The sequence below is a fragment of the Grampus griseus genome (assembly GCF_964374135.1).
Source record: "Grampus griseus genome assembly, chromosome: 13".
Taxonomy (NCBI): domain Eukaryota; kingdom Metazoa; phylum Chordata; class Mammalia; order Artiodactyla; family Delphinidae; genus Grampus; species Grampus griseus.
The window spans coordinates 80,021,221-80,046,329 of record NC_139007.1 but is presented as its reverse complement, the minus strand read 5'-3'; the positions used below and the strand labels follow the sequence as shown (position 1 = coordinate 80,046,329).

Below are 25,109 nucleotides of genomic sequence, written 5' to 3'. Positions count from 1 at the left end.
AGGAAATGAAAAAATACCTACAAACAAATGACAATGAAAACATGACGACCCAAAACCTATGGGATGCAGTAAAAGCAGTTCTAAGAGGGAAGTTTACAGCAATACAATCCTACCTCAAGAAACAAGAATCATCTCAAATAAACAACCTAACCTTACACACCTAAAGCAATTAGAGAAAGAGGAACAAAAAACCCAAAGTTAGCAGAAGGAAAGAAATCATAAAGATCAGATCAGAAATAAATGAAAAAGAAATGAAGGAAACAATAGCAAAGATCAATGAAACTAAAAGCTGGTTCTTTGAGAAGATACACAAAATTGATAAACTATTAGCCAGACTCATCAAGAAAAAAAGGGAGAGGACTCAAATCAACAGAACTAGAAATGAAAAACGAGAAGTAACAACTGACACTGCAGACATACAAAGGACCACTGGAGATTACTAGAAGCAACTATATGCCAATAAAATGGGACAACCTGGAAGAAATGGACACATTCTTTGAAAAGCACAACCTTCTGAGACTGAACCAGGAAGAAATAGAAAACATGAACAGACCAATCACAAGCACTTAAATTGAGACTGTGATTAAAAATCTTCCAACAAACAAAAGCCCAGGACCAGATGGCTTCACAGGCGAATTCTAACCAACATTTTGAGAAGAGCTAACACCTATCCTTCTCAAACTCTTCCAAAATATAGCAGAGGGAGGAACACTCCCAAACTCATTCTACAAGGCCACCATCACCCTGATACCAAAACCACACAAAGATGTCACAAAGAAATATCAGGCCAATATCACTGATGAACATAGAAGCAAAAACCCTCAACAAAATACTAGCAAACTGAATGAACCAGCACATTAAAAGGATCATACACCCTGATCAAGTGGGGTTTATCCCAGGAATGCAAGGATTCTTCAATATACGCAAATCAATCAATGTGATACACCATATTAACAAACTGAAGGAGAAAAACCAGATGATCATCTCAATAGATGCAGAAAAGGCTTTCGACAAAATTCAACACCGATTTATGATAAAAACCCTCCAGAAAGTAGGCATAGAGGGAACTTACCTCAACATAATAAAGGCCATATATGACAAACCCACAGCCAACATTGTTCTCAATGGTGAAAAACTGAAACCATTTCCACTAAGATCAGGAACAAGACAAGGTTGTCCACTCTCACCATTATTATTCAACATAGTTTTGGAAGTTTTAGCCACAGCAATCAGAGAAAAAAAAGAAATAAAAGGAATCCAAGTTGGAAAAGAAGTAAAGCTGTCACTGTTTGCAGATGACATGATACTATACATAGAGAATCCTAAAGATGCCACCAGAAAACTACTAGAGCTAATCAATGAATTTGGTAAAGTAGCAGGACACAAAATTAGTGCACAGAAATCTCTTGCATTCCTATACACTAATGATGAAAAATCTGAAAGAGAAATTAAGGAAACACTCCCATTTACCGTTGTAACAAAAAGAATAAAATACCTAGGAATAAACCTACCTAAGGAGACAAAAGAGCTGTATGCAGAAAATTATAAGACACTGATGAAAGAAATTAAAGATGATACAAACAGATGGAGAGATATACCATGTTCTTGGATTGGAAGAATCAACACTGTGAAAATGACTCTACTACCCAAAGCAATCTACAGATTCAATGCAATCCCTATCAAACTACCAATGGCATTTTTCACAGAACTAAAACAAAAAATTTTACAATTTGTATGGAAACACAAAAGACTCCGAATAGCCAAAGCAATTTTGAGAAAGAAAAACGGAGCTGGAGGAATCAGGCTCCCAGGCTTCAGACTGTACTGCAAAGCTACAGTAATCAAGACAGTATGGTATTGGCATAAAAACAGAAATATAGATCAATGGAACAGGACAGAAAGCCCAGAGATAAACCCACACACATATGGTCACCTTATTTTTGATAAAGGAGGCAAGAATATACAATGGAGAAAAGACAGCCTCTTCAATAAGTGGTGCTGGGAAAACTGGACAGCTACATGTAAAAGAATGAAATTAGAACAGTCCCCAACACCACACACAAAAAAATAAACTCAAAATGGATTAAAGACCTAAATGTAAGGCCAGACACTATAAAACTCTTAGACGAAAACATAGGCAGAACACTCTATGACATAAATCACAGCAAGATCCTTTTGGACCCACCTCCTAGAGAAATGGAAATAAAAACAAAAATAAACAAATGGGACCTAAGGAAACTTAAAAGCTTTTGCACAGCATGGAAACCATAAACAAGACAAAAAGACAACCCTCAGAATGGGAGAAAATATTTGCAAATGAAGCAACTGACAAAGGACTAATCTCCAAAATTTACAAGCAGCTCATGCAGCTCAATATCAAAAAAACAAACAAACAACCCAATCCAAAAATAGGCAGAAGACCTAAATAGACATTTCTCCAAAGAAGATATACAGATTGCCAACGAACACATGAAAGGATGCTCAACATCACTAATCATTAGAGAAATGCAAATCAAAACTACAATGAGGTATCACCTCACACCAGTCAGAATGGCCATCATCAAAAAATCTACAAACAATAAATGCTGGAGAGGGTGTGGAGAAAAGGGAATCCTCTTGCACTGTTGGTGGGAATGTAAATTGATACAGCCACTATGGAGAACAGTATGGAGGTTCCTTAAAAAACTAAAAATAGAACTACCATATGACCCAGCAATCCCACTACTGGGCATATACCCTGAGAAAACCATAATTCAAAGAGTCATGTACCACAATGTTCACTGCAGCACTATTTACTATAGCCAGCACATGGAAGCAACCTAAGTGTACATCGACAGATGAATGGATAAAGAAGATGTGGCACATATATACAATGGAATATTACTCAGCTATAAAAAGAAGTGAAATTGAGTTATTTGTAGTGAGGTGGATGGACCAAGAGTCTGTCATACAGAGTGAAGTAAGTCCGAAAGAGAAAAGCAAATACCGTATGTTAACACATATATATGGAATCAAAAAAAAAAAAAAAGGCTATGAAGAACCTAGGGGCAGGACAGGATAATGACGCATAGAAAATGGACTTGAGGACACGGGGAGGGGTAAGGGTAAGCTTGGATGAAGTGAGAGAGTAGCATGGATTAATATATACTACCAAATGTAAAATAGATAGCTAGTGGGAAGCAGCCTCATAGCACAGGGAGATCAGCTCGGTGCTTTGAGACCACCTAGAGGGGTGGGATAGGGAGGGTCGGAGGGAGACGCAAGAGCGAGGAGATATGGGGATATATGTATATGTATAGCTGATTCACTCTGTTATAAAGCAGAAACCAACACACCATTGTAAAGCAATTAGACTCCAATAAAGATGTTTAAAAAAAAAAAAAGGTTGAGACCCACCCAAAAACTGCAGGGCAAATCAGAAGTAGAGCTGGAAGCGGGCCTTTGTTCTTATCCCTTGGGCCATCGACTAATGGTAGTGTCTCCCGAGTAATTCAACTGCTATCTGCTTGGCCAGGGAAAGTGCAGCCTCAGATAATGAGAGGACTGCAGAGCACGTCCTTTGGTCTACCGCATTCCCTCAGAGATAACTTAGGACTTCACCACCACTGCCCTGGGACGGTTTTTTCTGCTTCTATTTTCCCTGTAGACAGAGCAGAATCTTCAAGCAAGTTGAACCTTTGAGCAGCAAATGGGTTAATCAAGAGGTCCCAGCCCAGAAGAACAACTAAGAACTCAGCCTGACTTTATTAGAGCCATGGGCTCTGTCTGGTTGTGAAAGAAAAGTGAATCTGAGCAAAAGCGAAGGAGAACTGCTTTAGTCAGGCAGGGAGCATTCAGCGACTTTCTCTGAAGGTCACGAGTTATCTATTATAACCGTAAGCAAGGCCTGATGCCCTTTGATTTTACAAAAGCAGACATCAAGGAAAGTCAACTGAAACCACAGCTATACTAAAAATACATAAATAAATCTTGATCCACAAGAGCACGCGGAGAGCATTACTGCAGGGAGGTCAGATGGCCGCTGTTTATCAACGTTTACGCATAATACATAAATGTTTTTGAAACCTCAAAGTTCTTTGATAATTGCAATATTGTTTTCAAACAAACATGGTCGAACCTTAAATATTATAGCATTCAGATGATGTTTTCGAGTGATAGACCTCTAAGAGGTCACTTCAATATAACTGTCTATTATTTACTCTGGTTTTCGCTCTTAATAAAAAATAGATTAATATGAGTATATAGCTAAATACAATACTCTTTTTTAAAAAGTCACCGCAACCAGAGATGTTCAGAAATACTAAAGGAAAGTGGAAGTTTCCAAAACCCCAATGAGTGCTGTGAGCAGGGGCAGTGAACGCTTTGAGCCGCTCCCCACTTAGTAGTGGCCCAAATGCCACATCTCAAATCGATGTTTAAGAGAAACAACTAGGGAGTTGGATTGTTACTTCAAAGATTAAAAACCCTTCCATCATCCAAGCTCCTGCCCATCCGTGTGCAAGGAACTCCGATGTGTATGCCCGGCATGTGGTCACTTCACCAGGCACAGTGTCTTCACTGTCAGGGAGAATGCCAACTGCATGAAAACATGGACATAAATGCATTCCTTTTGAGATTTTTTTTTTTTTTTTTTTGCGGTACGCGGGCCTCTCACCGCTGTGGTGGCCTCTCCCGTTGGGGAGCACAGGCTCCGGACGCGCAGGCCCAGCGGCCATGGCTCACGAGCCCAGCCGCTCCGCGGCATGTGGGATCCTCCCAGACCGGGGCACGAACCCGCGTCTCCCGCATCGGCAGGCGGACCCCCAACCACTGCGCCACCAGGGAAGCCCCCTTTTGAGATTTTTTAAAACACAGAAGTGAAGGCAAAATGGAAACTCAGACAGGAACTCTAACGATTTTTCCCCCCAGGGAATCGGTAAAAAATTACCACTCTACCAAGTTCTAGCTCCTAATGACTGGAGGGGTTTTTTGGTTTTTTTGTATGTCTTTTTTTTTTAAAAACACGAATTGGGGTTTTTCTTCTCACAAACATTACATGTTTATGGAGAAGATACAGAAAATACAGATAAGACCAAAAAATACTTAATAAAAAAGCACAAGCCCACCATTCTCAACCTCTTGGTATAATCCTTTCAGTTGTTTTAGTGTCTACAGTATAATCATTTTGTTTTTATAAATATGGGCTACTATATACTGTTTTGTAACTTGATATCTTTATCAATTTCCACATTAATATTCTTTAACCACATTATTTTTAATAGTTGCAAGGTATTCCTCTGAATAAATGCACCATAATCTATTTAACCATTGCCCTATTTTAGACATTTCTCGCTATTTTCAATGTTTCAAAATTTAAGAAGATTATAAACAATGTTGTCTTTGACATCCACATATACACAGTTCTGGCAACGTTCATGATGATTCTTAAAGAATATTTCCTGTAACTAAAGTATCTGGATTAAAGAGAACATGCATTTTAAAGCCTTTGATGTGCATCGCTGGTTGCCCTCCCGCTCACCACAGCAGTTCACATGAACACCTGCCTCTCCCACGTGCTGGCCAGCAGTAAACCGTGCCACTTTTTTTGTCTTAAGATTTTTTTTTTTGACGTGGACCATTTTTTTTTAAGTCTTTATTGAATTTGTTACGGTATTTCTTCTGTTTTCTGTTTTGGTTTTTTGGCTATGGGGCACATGGGATCTTAGTTTCCCGACCAGGGATCGAACCCGCACCCCCTGCATTGGAAGGCGAAGTCTTAACCACTGGACTGCCAAGGAAGTTCCTGTGTCACTTTTTAAATTTGCTAAAATGGTCCCCAAATAGCACTTGCTTTAATTTCGTACTCATTTAACTACTCAGGAAGTTGAGTGTTTCCCCTATTTATTGCCCATCTGTATTCCTACTTTTGTAATAAGCAGAGACTTAATAAGCTTTTTCTAGCTCAACTTCCTGTTTCTCAGAATATAAGTGTCTCTCAGAAGAGAAGGCAACATCTTTGGGCAAGAAACAAAACGTATTTGCTTTGTGGGAGTTTAGTTTCCTTAAACAAACACTGCTTCAGACTAAGGGGAACAGGTTCGGATTGAATATGTAATAATTCAATCTCATGGTGATAAATGTTCAGGGCACAAATCAGAGAAGAGTTTAGAAGAAAGGGAGTTGAGAGAGCCGGGTTGAATTTGCACTATAGTTTGGAGGTACTTCCCTAAGAAACAGTCTGAGTAAGATGCATACACTCGCCACATCCTCTTACCCGAGCATCCTTCCCGACGACTCTGAAAGATCTTCTAGGTGTGGATCAGCCCCAAGTGAGCAGAGCTGAACCAGGGTGTGGGGGGCAGTTTAAGAGTTCAACAACTCCCCTGGGATAAGACAGGACAGAAGACCTGGGCTTTGACTCACAGAGTTCTGCAGTGACTGCGTGACCTTAGCAAGTTACGTAACCTCCATGAGCCTCAGTTTTCCCATTTGTGAAATGGGATAATAGCATTTATTATTATCCCATTTCCATGGACAAGATCGTTGTGAGAATGATTGGGAGGCGAAGCTCCTAGCTCTGCAGTTAGCACACAGTAGGCTTTCAATAATAGCTCTGATAGGAATGAATCCAACCATGTCACAAATATTTATTGAGTGTCACTGAAGGGTCAGGCACCGCGCTGGGCACCTGGGTATTACAACAAATGATAAACCACAGGTAAGCTAATTATATAGCTGTAGAAGGTGATAAGAATGAACAGAGAGCAGGTGAAGGCAAGGCGGGCAGGGCAGGGGGCAGACCTCCTGAGAAGGTGACTTTGGAGCAAAGACTTGAAGGGAGGGAGGGAGGGAGGAAGCCTGGTGCCTGGGAGAGGCAACCACCCCAGGAATGCCCGGGGCAGGCATGAGTCTGGCTGTTCTAGGACCAGTGCCGCTGAGCGGAATGAGCAAGGGGGCAGGTGTGGACGGTGCGCAGCTCGTGCAGGGCCCCGTAGAGCACTGTGGGGCGGATCCTAGCCCACGTCCCTGCCGCTGCATTGGTTTCTGGGCCTTGAAGGAGCTTAGAGGCCAGTCTGGCGGACTGTGCACAGTTTGGGCTCCCTGGGAGGAGGGTTTCTCATCCTCCCGGATCAGCCTTATAAAGGCTCGAGCTAGCTGGAGTCTTTGGAGCCCGTATGTTACCTGGGGGGGGAAGCAAACCTTCCCATGGATCTCAGAGAGGCTCCCAGAGGCCACTCCCGTGCTTCGCCTGCCTGTACCCACCAGGGGTTCAACCCTAGGACAGAACGTTCTGGAGCCGCCCTTGCTGGCTTCCCCCTCGGGGAAGCATTTCCTTAGTGCTTTCACCTTTCTCAACTATTCTCCACTATAAACACCAGGAAGGTGCTGAGTCATCCTCCAACACCAGCGCTCCGAGATACCACCCCAGACTCTCATGACCTTAGGGCATCCAAGAAGCGGAGGGTAACTCCGTCTGGCTCTGCTAGGACCGCTGTGCGACCCAGGACAGGAGGCTGCCCTCAGCACGAGTTGGGAAGGGCCCACGAGAGGAGCTGTGTGAACTGAACAGCTACTGCCTTGGACAGCACAGTCCTAGACTGTTCAAGAATCCTTAACAAACACCATACTTTACTCGGGTTTGAAACTGCCAGGGCTCAACCTGTGTGTTTCTGAAACCTCACCGTGATATGAATCTCCTAGGGCTCTTGTTAAATTGTAGGTTCGGACTCCAGCAGGCCTGGGGTAAGGCTGGAGATTCTGGTTTCTGACAAGCGGCCAGGTGGCGCCAGTGCTGCTGGGTCCCACATTCTGAGTAGTGAGTGTGCAGAGCAGGGGTCTTCATGGAGGCAGGACCACCCACAGGAGACAGTGGCTGGAGCCAACAGATGGGCTGGAGCTGCTGGCATTTAGTGCATTGAATCAAGGATGTCAGCTGTTCTTCAAGGTCTAGCCTGCTTCTGCCGTGACTTCTGAATACTCGACTGGACATTCGTGGAGATTGGGGAAGTTTGTCTGACGTGCACACCATGTTCCACTAAAACACAGCCCCAAGGAACAGAAAGGTTAAAGTACTAGCTCTGGACCACACTCCTTGCCACTAAAGGAGCTGGAAGGTGAACCAAGACGTTGGTTTCTAGAAGCTGAGTTCTTAACCACTGTATTACGCCACGGAATATGAGCATTCATTTGATTCCCAAGGCAATCCAGTGAAATGAACAACTCTTCAGACTTCCCTGGCGGTCCAGGGGTTAAGGCTCCGCACTTCTAATGCAGGGGGCGCCGGTTCGATCCCTGGTTGGGGAACTAAGATCCCACAATGCTGTGCGGTATTGCCAAAAAAAAGAACAACTTTGAATCCATCTCCTTGATGAGGACTCTGAAGTTTAAGGAGTCCTTATGATAGTTTAAGATCATTGAATAAGTCAAAGACCCATGACTGTAACTGAAGCCTCATGGCCCCTCACCCAAGGCTCCACCTAACATATCAAGCACATATCACATGTTTAGGCACAGAGTAAACATTCACTCAATGTTTTTGAATAATGAATAAAGTAATAAAAAGGCCTATGAACAGACACTACATTTAAAACACCACAGAGCAATCTCAAAAAAAAGAGGAGCAAAGTTGGAGGACTTTACTCAACTTCAAGACTTCCTACAAAGCTACGGTAATCATGTCAGCGTGGCCTTGGCATAAGGACAAAGAGATCACTGGAGCACGAAAGAGAACCTAGGAAAACATCCACATTTATGTGGTCATTTGATTTTTAACAAAGACACCAAAGTCAATGGAAAAATGAGTTTTTTTTTTTTTTTAAATGGTGCTGGAGGGGACTTGCCCGGTGGTCCAGTGGTTAGGACTCTGCACTTCCACTGCAGGGGGGTGCAGGTTCGATCCCTGGTTGGGGAACTAAGATCCCACATGCCACGAGACGTGGCCAAAATAAATAAAATAAATAATAATGGTGCTGGAATAACTGTGTATTCATATGGGGAAAAATGAACCTCAGTCTGTACCTTACACCATTCACAAAAAGGAATGAGCTGGAGCATGGACCACACATAAAAGCTAAACTTTTATAAAGCTTCTAGAAGAAAACATAGGAGAATATCTTCATGACTTATGGGTAGATGAGACAGAGAAGTAACCATGAAAGAAAAATCTGACGAATCAGACTTCATCAAAACTGAACACTTCTCATCCAAAGACACCACTACTTATTAGCAATTACTCTCTGTATGAACGAAAATGTTCACAATAAGATGTAAAAAAGAAAACCACCATCAGAGTACAGCAAGGCTTTCCCCAGCTCTCAAGCTAAGTAAGATATCACCTCTGCGCTCCATGTTACGCTCCAGTTTATCCCACAAGACAACACGGCACTCGTGTCGCCTAACAATCCAATTTGACGTCATGGCAACAATCACACGTCACATGTCAAGGATATCAGACAAGACTCACGTGTCTCAAGCCTCCTGAGAATAAAGTGTTGGGCGCTGGACTGGATGAGATACCCTCTTGCTTCAAAACAGGGCTAGTAGGGCATCTGGGACTCTCTTGATTAAGAGGATTCAAAATATCCGGTGCGCTGACCTTCTGAAAAAGAAAACAGAGAATTAGCATAGTACAGTCTGCATCCCAGTTTGAGTTTGTTCAAATGTGACGACTTCAGCAAGCATGGCCTGCATGTCACTAATATGCAAACTTCCGGGTGCCGAGTAAGAGGCCACACTTCCGTTTGGATAAATGCCTACACGCGGGGCCCCAAGACAGACCTCACCAAGCTTTGGGACATTTGTGAACAGTGATGGGTGGGTTACTTATGGATCAGTACAAGTCTTAAAGAAACTGATGTCCACATTTGACCTTATTAATGATGCAGGCATTTAATCACATGAAATATAGTATTCAGCCTGACAGCCTCTAATGTGCTTATAAAAAAAGGAAAAATCAAAATATGTCTCTAAATTTTATAAAAATATTTTTTTAATAGTTGGCACTTATATAACATGTACATCTTGTGCTTTCTAATATGGTAGCCACTAGCCACATGGGGCTATTTAAATTCCAATCAGTTAAAATCAAATAAAATAAATTCAACTCCTTGGTTACACTAGACACATTTCAAGTGCTCAGTAACCACATGTGGCAGTGGCAGGAAAGTTCTGTCAGACAGCGCTAGTACAGAGCAGGGAGGTAAACCTCATCCTGGTCGAAAAGACAAAGTTTCCAAATCGAGACTTTAGGTTTTGACATTGGGTTGGAAGCAGAACTGGGAAATATAAACAGCTGCACTATGGTCATAATTTTCAGGAATAAAAAAGCTAAGACTATTACAGAACAAATGAAAGACGTGATTACCTCTAGATTATTTTCACGCTCTCAATTCCCAGAACTCAACTCAATTCTATCAGACATTTGTTAAGCAACACTCTATTCAATGTGCCGCTGCTCTACGTCCTGGGAGTGGGAAGAAGCTGGGGGGGGGGGGCGGGAAGGAGGAGAAGATGCTTGTCTGCCCTCCACAGGCTCACTAGCTCATCAGAAATACGCACCATTAAAATGGAAGTATGAGCCACGTCAACGGGAAAGAGTGGGAGGCCTTATGCAGAAGAGGCACCTGGGATGGTCTTCAGTGGGAGTGTGACCTGAGTGGGTGTCAAGGGCTGGCTGGGGAAAGACCCAAAGGTAAGGCATCCCGAGTGGAGGGGCTGTCGTGATGGTCAGGTATGGAGCATGTTTCTAGACCTGCTAGAGGCCAAAGCAACGGCAGAGACTCGGACGCGAGATGACACACGCACAGTGATGCGTGATGTCGTCCAGAGGACAGGTAGCTCGGGGACACTAAAGTGTGGGCACAGGGAGGAGACATAGGGATGGAGGAGCCGGAGATCCAAAGGGAGGATTTCAGAAATGAAGGTGTTAGAAAAGGTTTTTCGTATAGTTCAACAGCCCGTGTGCTACACCTACTGATGTTATGTCACCAGGTCCATGTGACAATCTCCCTAAGCCTCAGTTAAGTGTAAACAGGGTCGCATGCACTACCCACCTGAGGGGTGGTGTGAGGGTAAAAAGAGAGCCCAGGTAAAGCTTTTAGCAAGAGCCTGGCACATAGTAACAAGTGCTGGTAATTGAGGTTTATATTTAGAACTTAGGTAGCAGTTTAGCGGCTATGTTATCTCAGGGCATCTTTACAAGATCACTGTGCTGCTCTGGGCAGAACAGGTATTATCACCTTCATTCCCCGGGGGCGGGGGGGCAGGGGGTATTCGGAGGCTCAGGGAGTTCAAGTGATGTGATGGGGATGGAGGCTGGATTTAGCATCTTGAGAGCATGTGGAAGTCCCAGCAGGAGAGTAAGGCTGTGCTCACCCGCTTGCCTACACAACAGTCTGTCTAGGGACATCCTGAATAGAGCCCACTGCTGCAGAAAAGGGCACTTGTCCTGTCCAGCTAACCAAAGCTGTCACACCAACCCTGAAAACAGCCAGGTGGTGGCACCTGCCACAGCCAGGTCACCTCAGCCGGACTAGAACCCAGGTTTTCTGACCCTGAAGTCCGCTTCCCCTCACACTCCAGTGCATCTGCTTCTGGCTCGGTCAATCCTGGTGGAAAGAGTAATCCTTTCCCTGAAGACCTTTATTAGGTGAGATCTCTTACAGTTTAGGTACCTGGAGAGTCTCCCTGACGATCACACCTGAATGTGCAGCCTTTATGGTTTCAATAGTTTCAATCAGAGATCGGGACAGATTTTAACCAGAGGTTACTGGAAGCAGGACATAGGACAGAACGAGTGTATCCACGGACCAGGAATAACCGGGCACATTGCAGGCCTGCCTTTGCCTTTCGTGTGGGCTTGAAGCCAGCAGGGAGCTTTGGGGGTCACGTGGAAGCCCCAGGGGCTTGGAAGGAGGTGGAAGCCTTTCCCTGTTCTGAACCACTTTCCAAATTCAATAAAATTGAATCTTAAGCCTCATTTGGCCTGTACCCACACCCCAGCCAATGGACGGGTTTATAAGTACGTTTTTCAGACTGCTTGCTGGTTAACCATGAAGTAAGAGCACGAAGAAACCTATGGAGAAAACGGGCAGAAGGGTGATCTTGGGGCGGCCGGAGGCCTGGGATACCCTGGTGGTGACGTTGACCGCGGTGTCGGACTGACTTCTCCTCTCCGACCGGCCCTCACACTGCCTGGGACCCACAGCTGGGCGTTGCTTGTCAGAGGTCATGTCGTTCTGCGACTTGGAGAGTTCTAGAAAATCAATACAAGGATGACAGGTGGGAGCGCGCAGCTCTGCCAGGACCTGTGGGAACCCTCCTCCAGGATTCCTGCACCCCGAGCTCTGGGGCCAGGAGGAGAGTCCCCAACACCGTGCTGGACCCGGGGCACCTGCACAGGACCGAGGGGCTGGATCCTGAACGTGGGTGACTGTGTGTCCCCACATCTCTGCAGGCGGAGCCACCGTCAGGGTGGGGGTTACGGGCGACCTCCCGACCCAGGTTACTCTGCATTCAGGGCACATGTCCCGAGTGTCCGGTTGTCCAAATGCAAAGAAGGCAGCCGAACAAACCAGCTATTTTTTTACAAAGATTGTATAACTAGATACCACATCTTGAGATGAAAGCAAGACTTGGGGTATCCTCATAACCATTTCGGGAAGCAAACCCTGAAAAGATGACTTAAAATTTTTCTTTTACAGTATAATAGTCTAGAATAAAGATGAGTGAAGGGAAGAGGAAGGACCCACACACAGTGAGAGCCTCTCAAAGGTGAATGCATCCTTTAAAAAGAGCTTCCTTTTCCCATGAGATCCTTGTCTCTATCTTGAAACTACCTTTAGAGTAGCGCCGTCCAACAGGGAGATAATACAGCTCACATATGTCATTTTAAATATTCTAGTAACCTCACTTTAAAAACTAAAAAGAGACAGGTAAAATTAATTTTAATACTATATTTCATTTAATACTATATCTCATTTAATGCAAAATATCCAATGTATTGTGAAAATATATAATCGATAGTAAAATTATTAATGAAAAATTTCACTCTTTTTTCGATACTAAGATTCCGGAATTCAACGTGTATTTCACTTCGGCCCCATTTCGAGAGCCACGTGTGGTTAGAGGTTACCATATAGGACGGTGCAACTCCAGAGCACGCCTCTGTCTTCTGATCCACCATGAGTCCTCAGGCTTTGCTATTTATTAGGCATCTCCTGCATGCACTGAGCAGGGGTAAGGCTGTGGATCATCTCTTTTCTCTAGAGGAGATCCTGCACATGGCTCGCCAAAGCGCCCGGGTATTCATCTTTCCCCCCAGGATGTGTCAGAGCCCCTCCTCTCCGAGAGCAGTGCCAACCACACTGTTCTCAAGTCTACTGTCTGGACTCTTTGGGGCATCCTTCTACACCAGGCAGCTAGAAAGGTCCCAACACACACCAGCCCTCAGAGCTGTCGCTGATGCAAATACAGGTGGAGAGGTGGAGGGGTGAAGGGCCCAGGGCTGTGGCTTTCCCCAGGAGCCAGAGACAGAGAGTGGCCCCTCCCCAGCCAAGGTCACCGGCCAGGCCTTGGCCAGTGGGAATGGCTGGCCTGGGCGGTGGTACAAGAACCCCTGGAGAAGCACCCCTTACTTTTCATGTGGGTGGTGACAGACAGGGACAAATTTTCCACAGACTTCTTAAATCCTTTAAACTGACCAAGCTCCTGGAACTAAGAGAGAGACAGAAGGAGAGAGAATGAGAGTTATGTCTGATGACCTGTTTCCCCTGGCAGCCTCCAGGCCGCCAACCCCCAAACCCAGGCACGTGTGGGCGAGGGTGGGTGTGCGTTCTCGGGTTGTGTGCGGACGTGCGTGTGTGTCTGGGGCAGAGGGCACTGTCCTCTCTTTACTCAGCTTCTCCCCTCTGAGTTTTGACACCTGCATTAAAGGCAGGGGCATCACCACGGGGTTGTTGACAAGATAGCAACTACCTCATAGAAATAACAGCTGACACTTCATGGGCTCGAAGACTGTGCCACGTAAACTCCTGCTTCTTTAGCCTCCTTCTCTTAGGACCCCACCCCAGCTCTGCACAGAAGGGACGCCAATACAGGCAGAATGCACGTGACACAGGGCTGAGGGTGGTACCAGGGACAAGGTAAGCAGACTGGAGCCAATGGTTAGCTCCACCTCCCACAACAGAAGAGAGAAGCAAAAGGAAGAGAAACAGAAATGGGATCCCTCCCCTGTGCGAGTCTCATCCACCCACCCGCCCACCCACCCACCCACCCGCCCACCCATCCACCCACGCATCCACCCACCCACCCACCCACCCACCCATCCATCCATCCACCCACCCCCCCACCCCCCCCCAGGAATATGTCTTGAGCACATCTGTGCTTGAGTAACTTCAGAGCACTTGAAATCTCTCTCTAGGAGAAAGTAGAGCAGAATTTTGAAGGTCACTCCAGGGTCTCAGTTTGAAATTGAAAAAAGAATACATATTCTGTCTCTCTCACCAGCAGACAGGTATATCCTCCTTTGTTCAGATATAGTTACTCCCCTTAATACACAGAGTAATAACAATGAAAATAATCAAGACCATGTGTTTCTATAGCACTTTACAGTTTCCAAGTACCAGCAGAGACGTTATTTTGTTAATTTCTCACACCACCCACGGGAGGTGAACCAGACGAGAAGAATTATTTCCACCTCCCAGGTGGAAGCCCAGGTAAGTCCCCCATGATCACACAGCTAACTTCCTTGGACGGAAACAGTCCTGGTCTTATGTTAGCGCCTACGAACCCTCAAAGACACACACGCACATTTCCAGATACTCCCAGGCCTGCGAATCACACACCTGCGCATCAACCTGTATTTCCCTTTCCGCCTCCAGAGACCCCTGACACGTGGCAGCCCATCCAGAACCCCACGCTCAAGGGCACAGTTAAGGGAGAGAACCAACAAAATGACAAGAGTAAAAAGATGGGGATGCAGGGTGCAGGCGAGGACATGGGGTACAGGCAGCACATGCGTCCACTGACAGTGCGGGGGACGGGGGATGGTCCCATGGCCCCCAGAGCGTGATGGAAGTGCAGACACCAGGCAGGGCCCAGCACTCCCCAGCCTCCGATCGGGGCCCCCATTCTCTCGCCTTATGACCCACTCCAGCCACGGCTGGATCCCTTTGCCGTGAGGCTGAAGCTCGCAGGTTCCCCCTCTCCTCCTCTCGCATTTCCCCTTCCCAGGAGGCACACAGAACAGGCACGTTACCCTGCCAGGGCCGCCGCCGCACTGGCTTCCACTGAGAGGGGGTGGAGAAGAAGGAACCACGGAAATTTTGCTGCTGAGGAAAAATACAAGGGTAAGAAAGGAGATATGAGTCTTCAAATATTAGTCTTAGAAATACACAACATTTGTATTTATCCTATAATTCAAGTTCTCTGCCTTTTTTTTTTTAAACACTGCCTCACTTTTCAGAAGAGGGGTCAGCAGCCTGCCTGGATCTGCTCTGCACAGGGCCTGATTCCCTGGGGGCTGGAATGTGGGAAATGGGCGTCATGTGGTCTAAGGTCTGGGCGTTGCACTCCATCTGTGTGCTGCAGAATAGCTGGGGTGCTCGGGACCGGCTCTGTGGAATCCGGGCTCCACACGTGTGTGCCGTGTGGCCTTGAGCGCCCTCTCAGTGGACACCATGCAGCAGAATTCCCCACATGTCATGGATGTAAAAACTGACCATAAGAGCAATTAGAAGCTTGTGCTAAGAGAAGTGGGGGTGGGGGTGGGGGGATGGAGTAAAAAAATGAAAAAGTCCTGAGATTGGAAAATCTCACCATGAGCAAGAAAAAAGCTGCTGGTGGAGAGCTTCCAGTAATACTGTAATAAATTCAGCACAGTCAGGTGTGTGAATTACTGCTATAGCTTCAGGACGGCTGGGCGTTCAGTAAAGTTACTGTGTCTCAGGCCAATATTCAAATCCACCAAGGTTTATTCCACAAATGTCTCCAAGGTGTCAAGTGCTGGGCAAGATGTTGGCGACATGAATGATTCATAAAGGCAAAGGCTTGGTTCAGAGTCTCACTGGACGCGCCATCAGAAACAATATTTAGTTTGCTCACAAGATTTCAGAATTCAAGGAACAAAATGTTTTGTGAGAAAATCCTACGCTAGCTCCTTCTAGCTTTTCATAAGAATCTGGAAACATCTCTGAATCTTTCTCAGGCACTTTATCATCTTTTTTAAAAAAAGTTACATTCCAAAGCAGTGACATCTGAAAGTCAAGAGATCTGTCAGTTCTTTCAGCACGTCCTTAGTGCTCTAGCCCGAGGGCCCAGGACGGCCTGTCCTTTGACTACACTCACCTCAGCTTCTGATAAGATTTCAAGAGCTTTGCTCCAGCTGTCTCGTGCTTGCCTGGAAGAGATAACAATAAAGGTCATTTATTACTAAGAATATAACTTAGATGATGCAGATACAGGATGTAATAAATTAGAATTATTTTTCTAATATCACATCTTGTGATTAAAAAGTAAGACACCATTTTGGGGTGACAGAGATGCTCTAAAGTCAGACTGTAGTGATGCGTAACTCCATACATTTACCCAAAATCATGAAATTGTACATTCAAATGTTCCACTAAAGCTGCTGTTACACACACACACACACACACACACACACACACACAGAGTAAGAGACCATACTTGCTGGAAATGACCGCTTTTATTGAAAGTTGATGCTGGATTAGATTTTTAAATTCTGGATAATTTGAAAACCAGTTCATGCTTCTAAGCTTCCATTTGTCCTTCGGAAACATTTCATAACAGAACGACTACATTCCTTTAAACATTCTTTGTTATGGAGATTAATTCAATCTTTTAAAAAATGTAATCTACTTATTTCTAGTTATAGAGGCTAATAAGTTCCTAAATAAGACTCCATTTGATAATAGTACTCTTTTTGTTTCAAGGAAAGGGGATTTTATGATGTATTAAGACCCCCAAAATAGAATTCTCCAAGTCCACAGTTCTGTGAACACAATGTTTCCTGACCCAATGCAAAGGGAGAGGTCAGCCCACTGCCACCCCGACCCCAGCTGGAGGCCAGAAGTGGATTCTGCTGCTCTGGGAAGTTCCCTAGAGGCTCCACAATGCCCAACACAGCTGAGAACCGCCAGACCTGCCATCCTAGGAGGTCAGTGGAGCTCCCGTCTTGTGTGTTCGGAAGGCTTTAATCCATCCCAAACTCCATAAGACAGGAGGAAGGGCGGGGATAGTAAGACAATCAGGAATTACAGGGAGGCCTTTGGGAGGAGGGCATATGGCTCTGATATCAAGTCCAAAACCTTAAAGCTGGGGACAGCTAACCCCTCAGCTGACCTTGAGCTGACCACCACCCCGTCAGGGGTCCTAAATTAGGGGGCTCAGGGCGCACATCGGCCCTGAAATCCTATCTCAGATTTTGAGTCCACCTGCCCGTGTGCATTTTTCTGGGGTTCACAATGGTGGTCACCAAATTCTAACAGGAGTCTCTGAGCCATGTCCCTGCCCCACCACAAAATAATTCTTTAAGAACAAAAAAGGCCTCACCCAAAGGCTGAGTGCTCAGCTAGCAGAACCAGCTAGTAATGGGTGAAATCCCGTATCTGCGGGACCCACAGGAAAGAAGAGAGCCAGGCCAGAAGCAAAAAGACAGCCACCCTAAGTGCAGTGGAGTTGCGAAAGCAGAGAAAAACAAGGCAAACAGAAAGGAGAGAGAGATGCCGTTCGTCCAGCCTGTCCTGGGTGAAAATGCAGAATCCAGGGGACAGGGTGCTGGCGAGCTGTGGGCTGTGTCACAGCTCAGGTGCTGCCGGCCCCTCCCCACTGCCCTGCCACCTCAGCGCCTCGTCCTCTCGACCCTGGACTGTTGTGGTCGCTTCCCAGAGGCACAGCCACCAGCTACAGCCCCTCCCTCCAAGCTGATGCTCTCTCCTCTGCTTACAGTCCCCCAGTGGCTCCCTACTGCCTTCGCGGAGGTCCCAGCCCCACTGGCATCCCTGGGCCTCCAGCCCGTTCTCCACTTACCCCGCCCCACCTCCCCAGGCTAATTGCCCTTCTACCTCAGGCCCGTACCTCCCTCCTAAACCCCAGCTTAGGCCCTGTCCCATTTCTAAATACCCGTCCTGAGCCCCAGGAGGCCCAGCCCACGCACAGGTCTCTGCTGCCCCCTGCTGGCTGCACCGGGCCGCACCGCCAGATGGCAAACATTCTAGGCTCTATGCCTTCTCTGTCTCATGCCCTCAACGTTGCACTTGGGACAGCAGCCACAGACAAGGTTAAAGGGTGGGGGCGTGTCTGTGTTCTGATAGTGGACATCGAAATTTGAATTTCCTGTGTTTTGTGTGTCACAAATATTATTCTTTTGACCATTAAAAAATGTAAAACCCGTTCTTAGCTCATGGGAAGTACGAAAACAGGCAGAAGGATAGGTTTGGGCTGTGGGACCTAGTTTGCCCCACGTCCTTGCTGCTCCAGGTGTGGATGGCAGCCCTCGGCAGGGCACTGGCGGGGAGCTTGTGAGCAATGCAGAGTCCCAGGCCAACCCTAGCCCTGCAGGGTGGGCCTCTGCTCGCTGAAGGTTGAGGAGCGCCGCCCTGTGGCTCTGTCCCTGTTTATTGCCATTTTGCTTTTTTTTTCCCCTTCTGTTCCTCAGCCATTTCTTACCAGAGGCTTCCTTAAAAAGCACTATTTACTTGTTAACATTTTTTTTTTAATGCATGTAACTACTATGAGGAAATGCTCGTGGAAACAAACGCCCCCGCTTCCCCCAAGGTCTCCTGACAGGCAGGCTGGGGCCCTGCTCTGGCTGCCTCGTTAGGCCTCACAGGGAGCAGCTGTGGGTCAGGGCCCCCAGGATCCTAGGCTTTGGGGCACGTTCAGGGAAGCGCAGTGGCATTTATTAGAAGCTAACTGTCCGCCAGGGGCTGTGCGGGGCACTCTGCATGCATTTGCTCCGTGGTTCGTCACCAGGTGTCATCCCAATTCTATAAGTGAAAACCAAGGCTCGCGGGTATTGTGCAACGGGTCCTGGGCTCAGCTCTCCCTGCTGCCACCCACCCTCCGGAGCACACACGACGTCCTGTCCTCTGCTAGCAACTCACAGCCCAAGTGGCTACAAAAGAAACTTCGACCGGCATAAGAAAGCTGCTTAGGGTTGAGCTGTGTCCTCTATGAAAAGATAAGTTGAAGCCCTACCCACAGGCAACTGTGAATGTGACCTTATTTCGAGATAGAGCCTTTGCAGATCAAGTTCAGGTGAGGACATTAGGGCGGGTCCTGAGCCAATAGGACTGGTGTCCTTGTAAAAAGGGAAAATTTGGACACAGAGGCAGACAGGCGCAGAGGAAAGGTAAGGAGGCGATGGCGGTGTCACGACAGAGGCAGAGACTGGAGTGGTGTGTCCACAAGCCAAGGAACACCAAGGGTCGCTGGGAACCGACAGGAGCTGGAAGAGGCAGCGAGAGATTCTCCCCAAGAGCCCGCAGAGGAAGCATGGTCCCTCTGACAACTTGACTTTGGACTTCCAGCCTCCAGAACTGTGAGACAATACGTCTCTGCTGTTCAAAGCCACCCAGTTTGCACTTTGTTACAGCAGCCGGGGAAAACTACTACAGAGGTCCCGTGTGATTCGGTCCCTACCGACCTGTCCAGTGCCACCTGCTGCCACCCCCGTCCCATTTGCAGGTCCAGCTGAAGCTGCACTCTCCTGATGCCCCACACCCACGAGACTGCACCTCTTCCACACCACTTGCTCCATCCTTCTAGTGGTTTATTCTCCAGATTCTGGGCCTGTCCTCACCAGGCTGGTCTCCTCATGGGTGCCACACACACTTGCTTTGAAATTCCTCTGACCGCACTGCGATCACTGGCATATGTCTGTCTCCCCCACTAGATGGTGACAACTTTGAGGACACGGGCCTTGTCGTATGTATCTCAGTGTCCCCAGCACCCAGCAGAGGGCTTGCCATGCAGAGGTGGTTACAATAAATGACAACAATAGAAACCAACGCTATTTTAACAAGAAGCGTGACATCATTTAATAAGCCGTACCAAATATGTACGAAACAAGGTCGTCATTTTTTCACCACTTGGCCTAATTTCATCCATTTGTTCACATTAATTGCATGTAATACACACGGGCTCTTTACAGAGATGAGGATAACGGGACACAACCTCTGCTCAGAAGCAGGAGCTTATGATGCTATAAGCAGCCCCATGAACCGCAGGATGGAACAGAGGCTTCTCGATCAAAAAGCAACCTGCAACTGGCACAAGCACATCCGTGGCATCGTTATACATCTAAGGACTACCGTATATACTGTATCTACTTCCCCATCTAAAAACAATAGGGATAAGGCAACATACTTCAGGTGTTCATAAAAAGTCCTCTAGAACGGATGCCCATCTTGAGCCAGGCTCGAGTGTGACACTGGCCGAGAACACCAGTTGCCTACCAGCCAGCACCCTGGGCCTCAGGTCCTGCCACAGATGCCACGCCCTGTCACCCCGACACCTCTCTCTGGGGTGACATGTTTCCCAGGAAAGAGGGCATATGGCAGACTCCCTGGAATGCTCCAGTGCAACTCTGTCAACCAGCCACATCACGTGGTCACAGGTGACTGCAGGGCCTCACATCCTGAAGCATGGGATCTGTGTAGCTTAGTCTTTTTCTAAGACATGGTCGTTAACTTCCCCTCCTACACTGTAAGGCCCCACAGAAGCCCTTCACCCACGTAGTCACGGACACCCAGAGAGCCATGTCGGACAGCTGTGGAGCGAACAGACAGGGCCAACAAACGGAAGGGTGGCCTGGCCCAGAGCCGTCTCTCTGCTGGGGCCCATGGAGTGGGAGAGAAGCATCCTTCGTAGGAAACCATACTGTGCAGTTCCAGGTGTGACCCAAAGCAAAGCGCAGGTAGGTCTACCCACACAGAGCCTCCCTGGGAACTATACAAATACACTCCTTCATCAAAGCTGCTCTGTCCACCCCTAAGAGTTGGTTGTAATATATGGATTTTGTTAGAACACATTCTGCTGCATCTTCCAGAAAAATCATCACAATATACACACAAACCTAGGATGTCTACGATGTGAACAGTAGCCCCTCAGATGTGGCTCCCTTGTACAGTGCCCAACCTGTACAACTGTATGCGACAGTCCTGAGGGTTGGCCCACACTGGAGCTTAAGTACCCTCCAAATGCTAGAAAAAGGTGACTAAAACCAGAGGTTCGGTGTGTGTGTTGGCTGGGGTTGGGTATTGGACAATTATAATCTGTTTCAGGACTTGTTTCTTTCATAGGAAAGAAAAGGTCTCTAGGACAATAAAGTTTAAATAAACCAACCTTTGGCTCACTTATGCAAAGTGGAAAAATCTCTCCAAAAAATTGAAGAATTTTTTGAAGAATCAGAAGAATCAGAATGTGAAGAATCTTGATATCCTGTCATAAATGGTTTCAGAGCTGGATTCCAGAGCCTTTTTAGGTATATTTTAGCCCTTATAGAAGTTTCAGCTTAGATAGCACTGGGGCCAAGACATCATTCCAGGATGAAAGGAGACACAGTGCACAACTGTGAGTCAGCCACCAATGCCTGCCAGAAGAACTGAAATTAATAGATTTATAATCCTGCTGGCAGAAAGTGTATCTCATCCAGTGTCCTTCTGCCACTAGACATTACTCTTCTGCTTAGCTGCAAGAAAGAAAAATAATTTTTCCCTTTAATTAAGCTCCCTGTATTCTATCAGCAGAAATTCTGGATGGCTTCTGTGTTAATAATCCTCAAGATTTGGGCAGTAACTCTTCCACAGAGAGACACTTGAGGTTGAAGGTAACTGGTCCAGGAGTGGTGCGAACCTGGGGATAAATGGGTATAAACTGCTTTTCCACAGCCTTTAATTTTCTCTAAATATTGAATGTGGGTTTTAAGAGTTCTCTATCCTAAAGAATCTAGATATTAATCCCTTATCAGAAATGCGATTTCCAAATATTTTCTCCCATTTCATGGGTTGACTTTTTCTCTGTTGATAATATCCTTTGATGCACAAAAGTTTTTCATTTTGATGAAGTCTAGTTTATTTCTTTTTTCTGTTACCTGTGCCTTTCGTATCATATCTGAGAAATCACTGTCCTCTCAGACTTCAGACAATACTACAAAGCTACAGTAATCAAAACAGCATGATATTAGCACAAAAACAGACATATGGATCAATGGAACAGAATAGAGAGCCTGGTAATAAACCCATGCACCTACGGTCAATTAATCTTTGATAAAGGTGGCAAGAATATACAATGGAGAAAAGACAGTCTCTTCAGCAAGTGGTGTTGGGAAAGTTGGACAGTCACATGTGTATCAACGAAGTTAGAACACTCCCTCACACCATACACAAAAATAAACACAAAATGGCTTATAAAGACTTACATATAAGACATGACACAACAGAATTCCTGGAAGAGAACATAGACAAATATTCTGACATAAGTCGTAGCAATGTTTTCTTAGGTCAGCCTCCTAAGGCAATAGAAATAAAAACAAAAATAAGCAAATGGGACCTTGTCAAACTTGGTTTTTGCACAGCAAGGGAAGCCATAAACAAAAAACCTACAGACTGGGAGAAAATATTCGCAAACGATGAGACTGACAAGGGCTTAGTTTCCAAAATATATCAACAGTTCATACAACAATATCAAAAAAAAATCCAATGTAAAAATGGGCAAAAGACCTAAACAGACGTTTTTCCAAAGAAGATACACAAATGGCCAATAGGCACATGAAAAAATGCTCAACATCACTAATTATTAGAGAAATATAAACCAAAACTACAATGAGGTATCACATCACACTGGTCAGAATGGCCATCATCAAAATGTCTACAGATAATGAATGCTGGAGAGGGTGTGGAGAAAAGGGAACCCTCTTGCACTGTTGGTGGGAATGTAAACTGATACAGCCACTATGGAGAACAGTATGGAGGTTCCTTAAAAAACTAAAAATAGAATTACCATATGACCCAGCAATCCCACTACTGGGCATATATCCAGAGAAAACGCTAATTCAAAAAGATACATGCACCCCAATGTTCATAGCAGCACTATTCACAATAGCCAAGACATGGAAACAATCTAAGTGTCCATCGATAGATGAACAGATAAATAAGATGTGATACATGTATACAATGGAGTATTACTCAGCGATTAAGAATGAAATAATGCCATTTGCAGCAATATGGATGGACCTAGAGATTATCATACTAAGCGAAGTAAGTCAGAGAAAATGAATAACATATGTTATCACCTACACGTGGAATCTTTTTTCTCAATTACAAATGACATTATTTTCAAAACAGAAACAGATTCACAGACATAGAAAACTTATGGTTACCAAAGGGGAAAGAGGGGTAGGGAGGGATAAACTAGGAGTTCGGGATTAACAGATACACACTACTATATATAAAATAAACAACAAGGACCTACTGTACAGCACAGGTAAGTATATTCAATGTCTTATGATAACCTATAATGGAAAAGAATTTGAAAAGAATTATATATATGAATATATATGAAACTGAATATATACACGAAACTGAATCACTTTGCTATACACCTGAAACTAACACAACATTGTAAATCAACTATACTTCAATTAAGAAAAAAAAAACATTGTCAAAGCCAATGTCTTCTTTCCCTGTTTTAAGAGCTTTATAGTTTTAGGTCTTACTTTTAGGTCTTTGATCCTTTGAGTTAACTTTTGTTTAGTGTTAGGTAAGAGTCTAACTTCATTCTTTTACACATACACATCGTTTTCCCAGCACCCTTTATTGAAAAGGCTGTCCTTTCCCCATTGAATGATATTGGCACCCTTGTCAAAAATCACTTGACTATAAAACACATTTTATAATAACTATAAATGGAGTATAACCTTTGAAAATTGTCAATCACTGTTGTACACCTGTAACTTATATAATATTGTACATCAACTATACTTCGATTAAAAAAAAAGTCACTTAATCGTATGCGCAAGAGTTTTGTTCTGGGATCTCTATTCTATTCCACTGGTCTACATGTCTGCCCTTATGCCAGGGCCTCACTCTTTGGATTACTGTGGCTTTGTAGTAAGTTCTGATATCAGGAAGTATGAGTCTTCCAGCTTTCTTTTTCCTTTTCAAGAAACAACCAAAACAACCCAATTCAAAAATGGGCAAAGACTTGAATATACATTTCTCCAAAGAAGACATAGAAATGGCCCAATAAGCAGATGAAAAGATATTAAACATCACTAATCATTAGGGAAATGTAAATCAAAACCACAATGATATAGCAACTATGGAAAAACAGTATGAAGTTTCCTCCGTTTATTTCTTTAAAAATAGAACTACTACATGATCCGGCAATCCCACTTCTGGGTACATATCCAAAGGAGATGAAATTACTATTTTAAGGAAACATCTGCAGTCCCATGTTCATTGCAGCATTATTCACAATCGCCAAGACATGGAAACAGTCTAAGTAACCATCAACAGATAAATGAATAAAGAAAATGTGGCATACACACACACACACACACACACACGATGAAATATTATTCAGCCATAAAAAAGGAAATCCTGATATTTGCAACAACATGGAAAGACCCTGATAGCACTAAGCTAAATGAAATAAGTCAGAGAAAGAAAAGTATCACATGATGTCAATTATGTGTGGAATCTAAAACCACTGAACTTGTAGAAACAGAGGAGAATGGTGGTTGCCAAGAGCTGAAGGCTGGGGGAAATGGGGAGATGTTGGTCAAAGGCTACCAACTTTCACTTATAAGATGAGTAAGTTCTGGGGATCTAATGTATAGTGACCATGGTGACTACAGTTAACAATACTACATGTACACTTGAAAGGTGCTTTGAGTAGAGCATTAATGTTCTCACCATGACAAAAACAAAATAGTACTTATGTGAAGGATGTGTTAACTTTATGGTGGTAAACATTTGAGATACATACATATATATATACATACATACATACACACACACACACACATATATATATATATATATATATAAATCATCAAGAAATAAAAAGAATCCATACACAGAACTGAATAAATGTCAGGCTTGCAGATA

At 44.9% G+C, this 25,109-nt stretch overlaps 1 protein-coding gene across 8 annotated transcripts in view; it reads right to left on the bottom strand.

The window, feature by feature from the left end:
* Positions 1-25,109, bottom strand: part of SYTL3 (synaptotagmin like 3) — a 74,565-nt gene that overhangs the window by 19,624 nt on the left and 29,832 nt on the right. For 4 of the 8 annotated variants that reach the window (XM_082669442.1, XM_082669441.1, XM_082669448.1 and 1 more), the window contains exons 4-8: positions 16,324-16,375; positions 15,236-15,308; positions 13,614-13,692; positions 12,108-12,232; positions 9,443-9,577 (exon numbers count right to left, since the gene is read on the bottom strand). In XM_082669442.1, coding sequence (XP_082525568.1) covers positions 9,443-9,577; positions 12,108-12,232; positions 13,614-13,692; positions 15,236-15,308; positions 16,324-16,375 — 464 coding nt within the window. The remainder of the gene's footprint in view (positions 1-9,442; positions 9,578-12,107; positions 12,233-13,613; positions 13,693-15,235; positions 15,309-16,323; positions 16,376-25,109) is intronic. The other 4 variants (XM_082669444.1, XM_082669447.1, XM_082669443.1 and 1 more) reach the window with 2 other exon arrangements.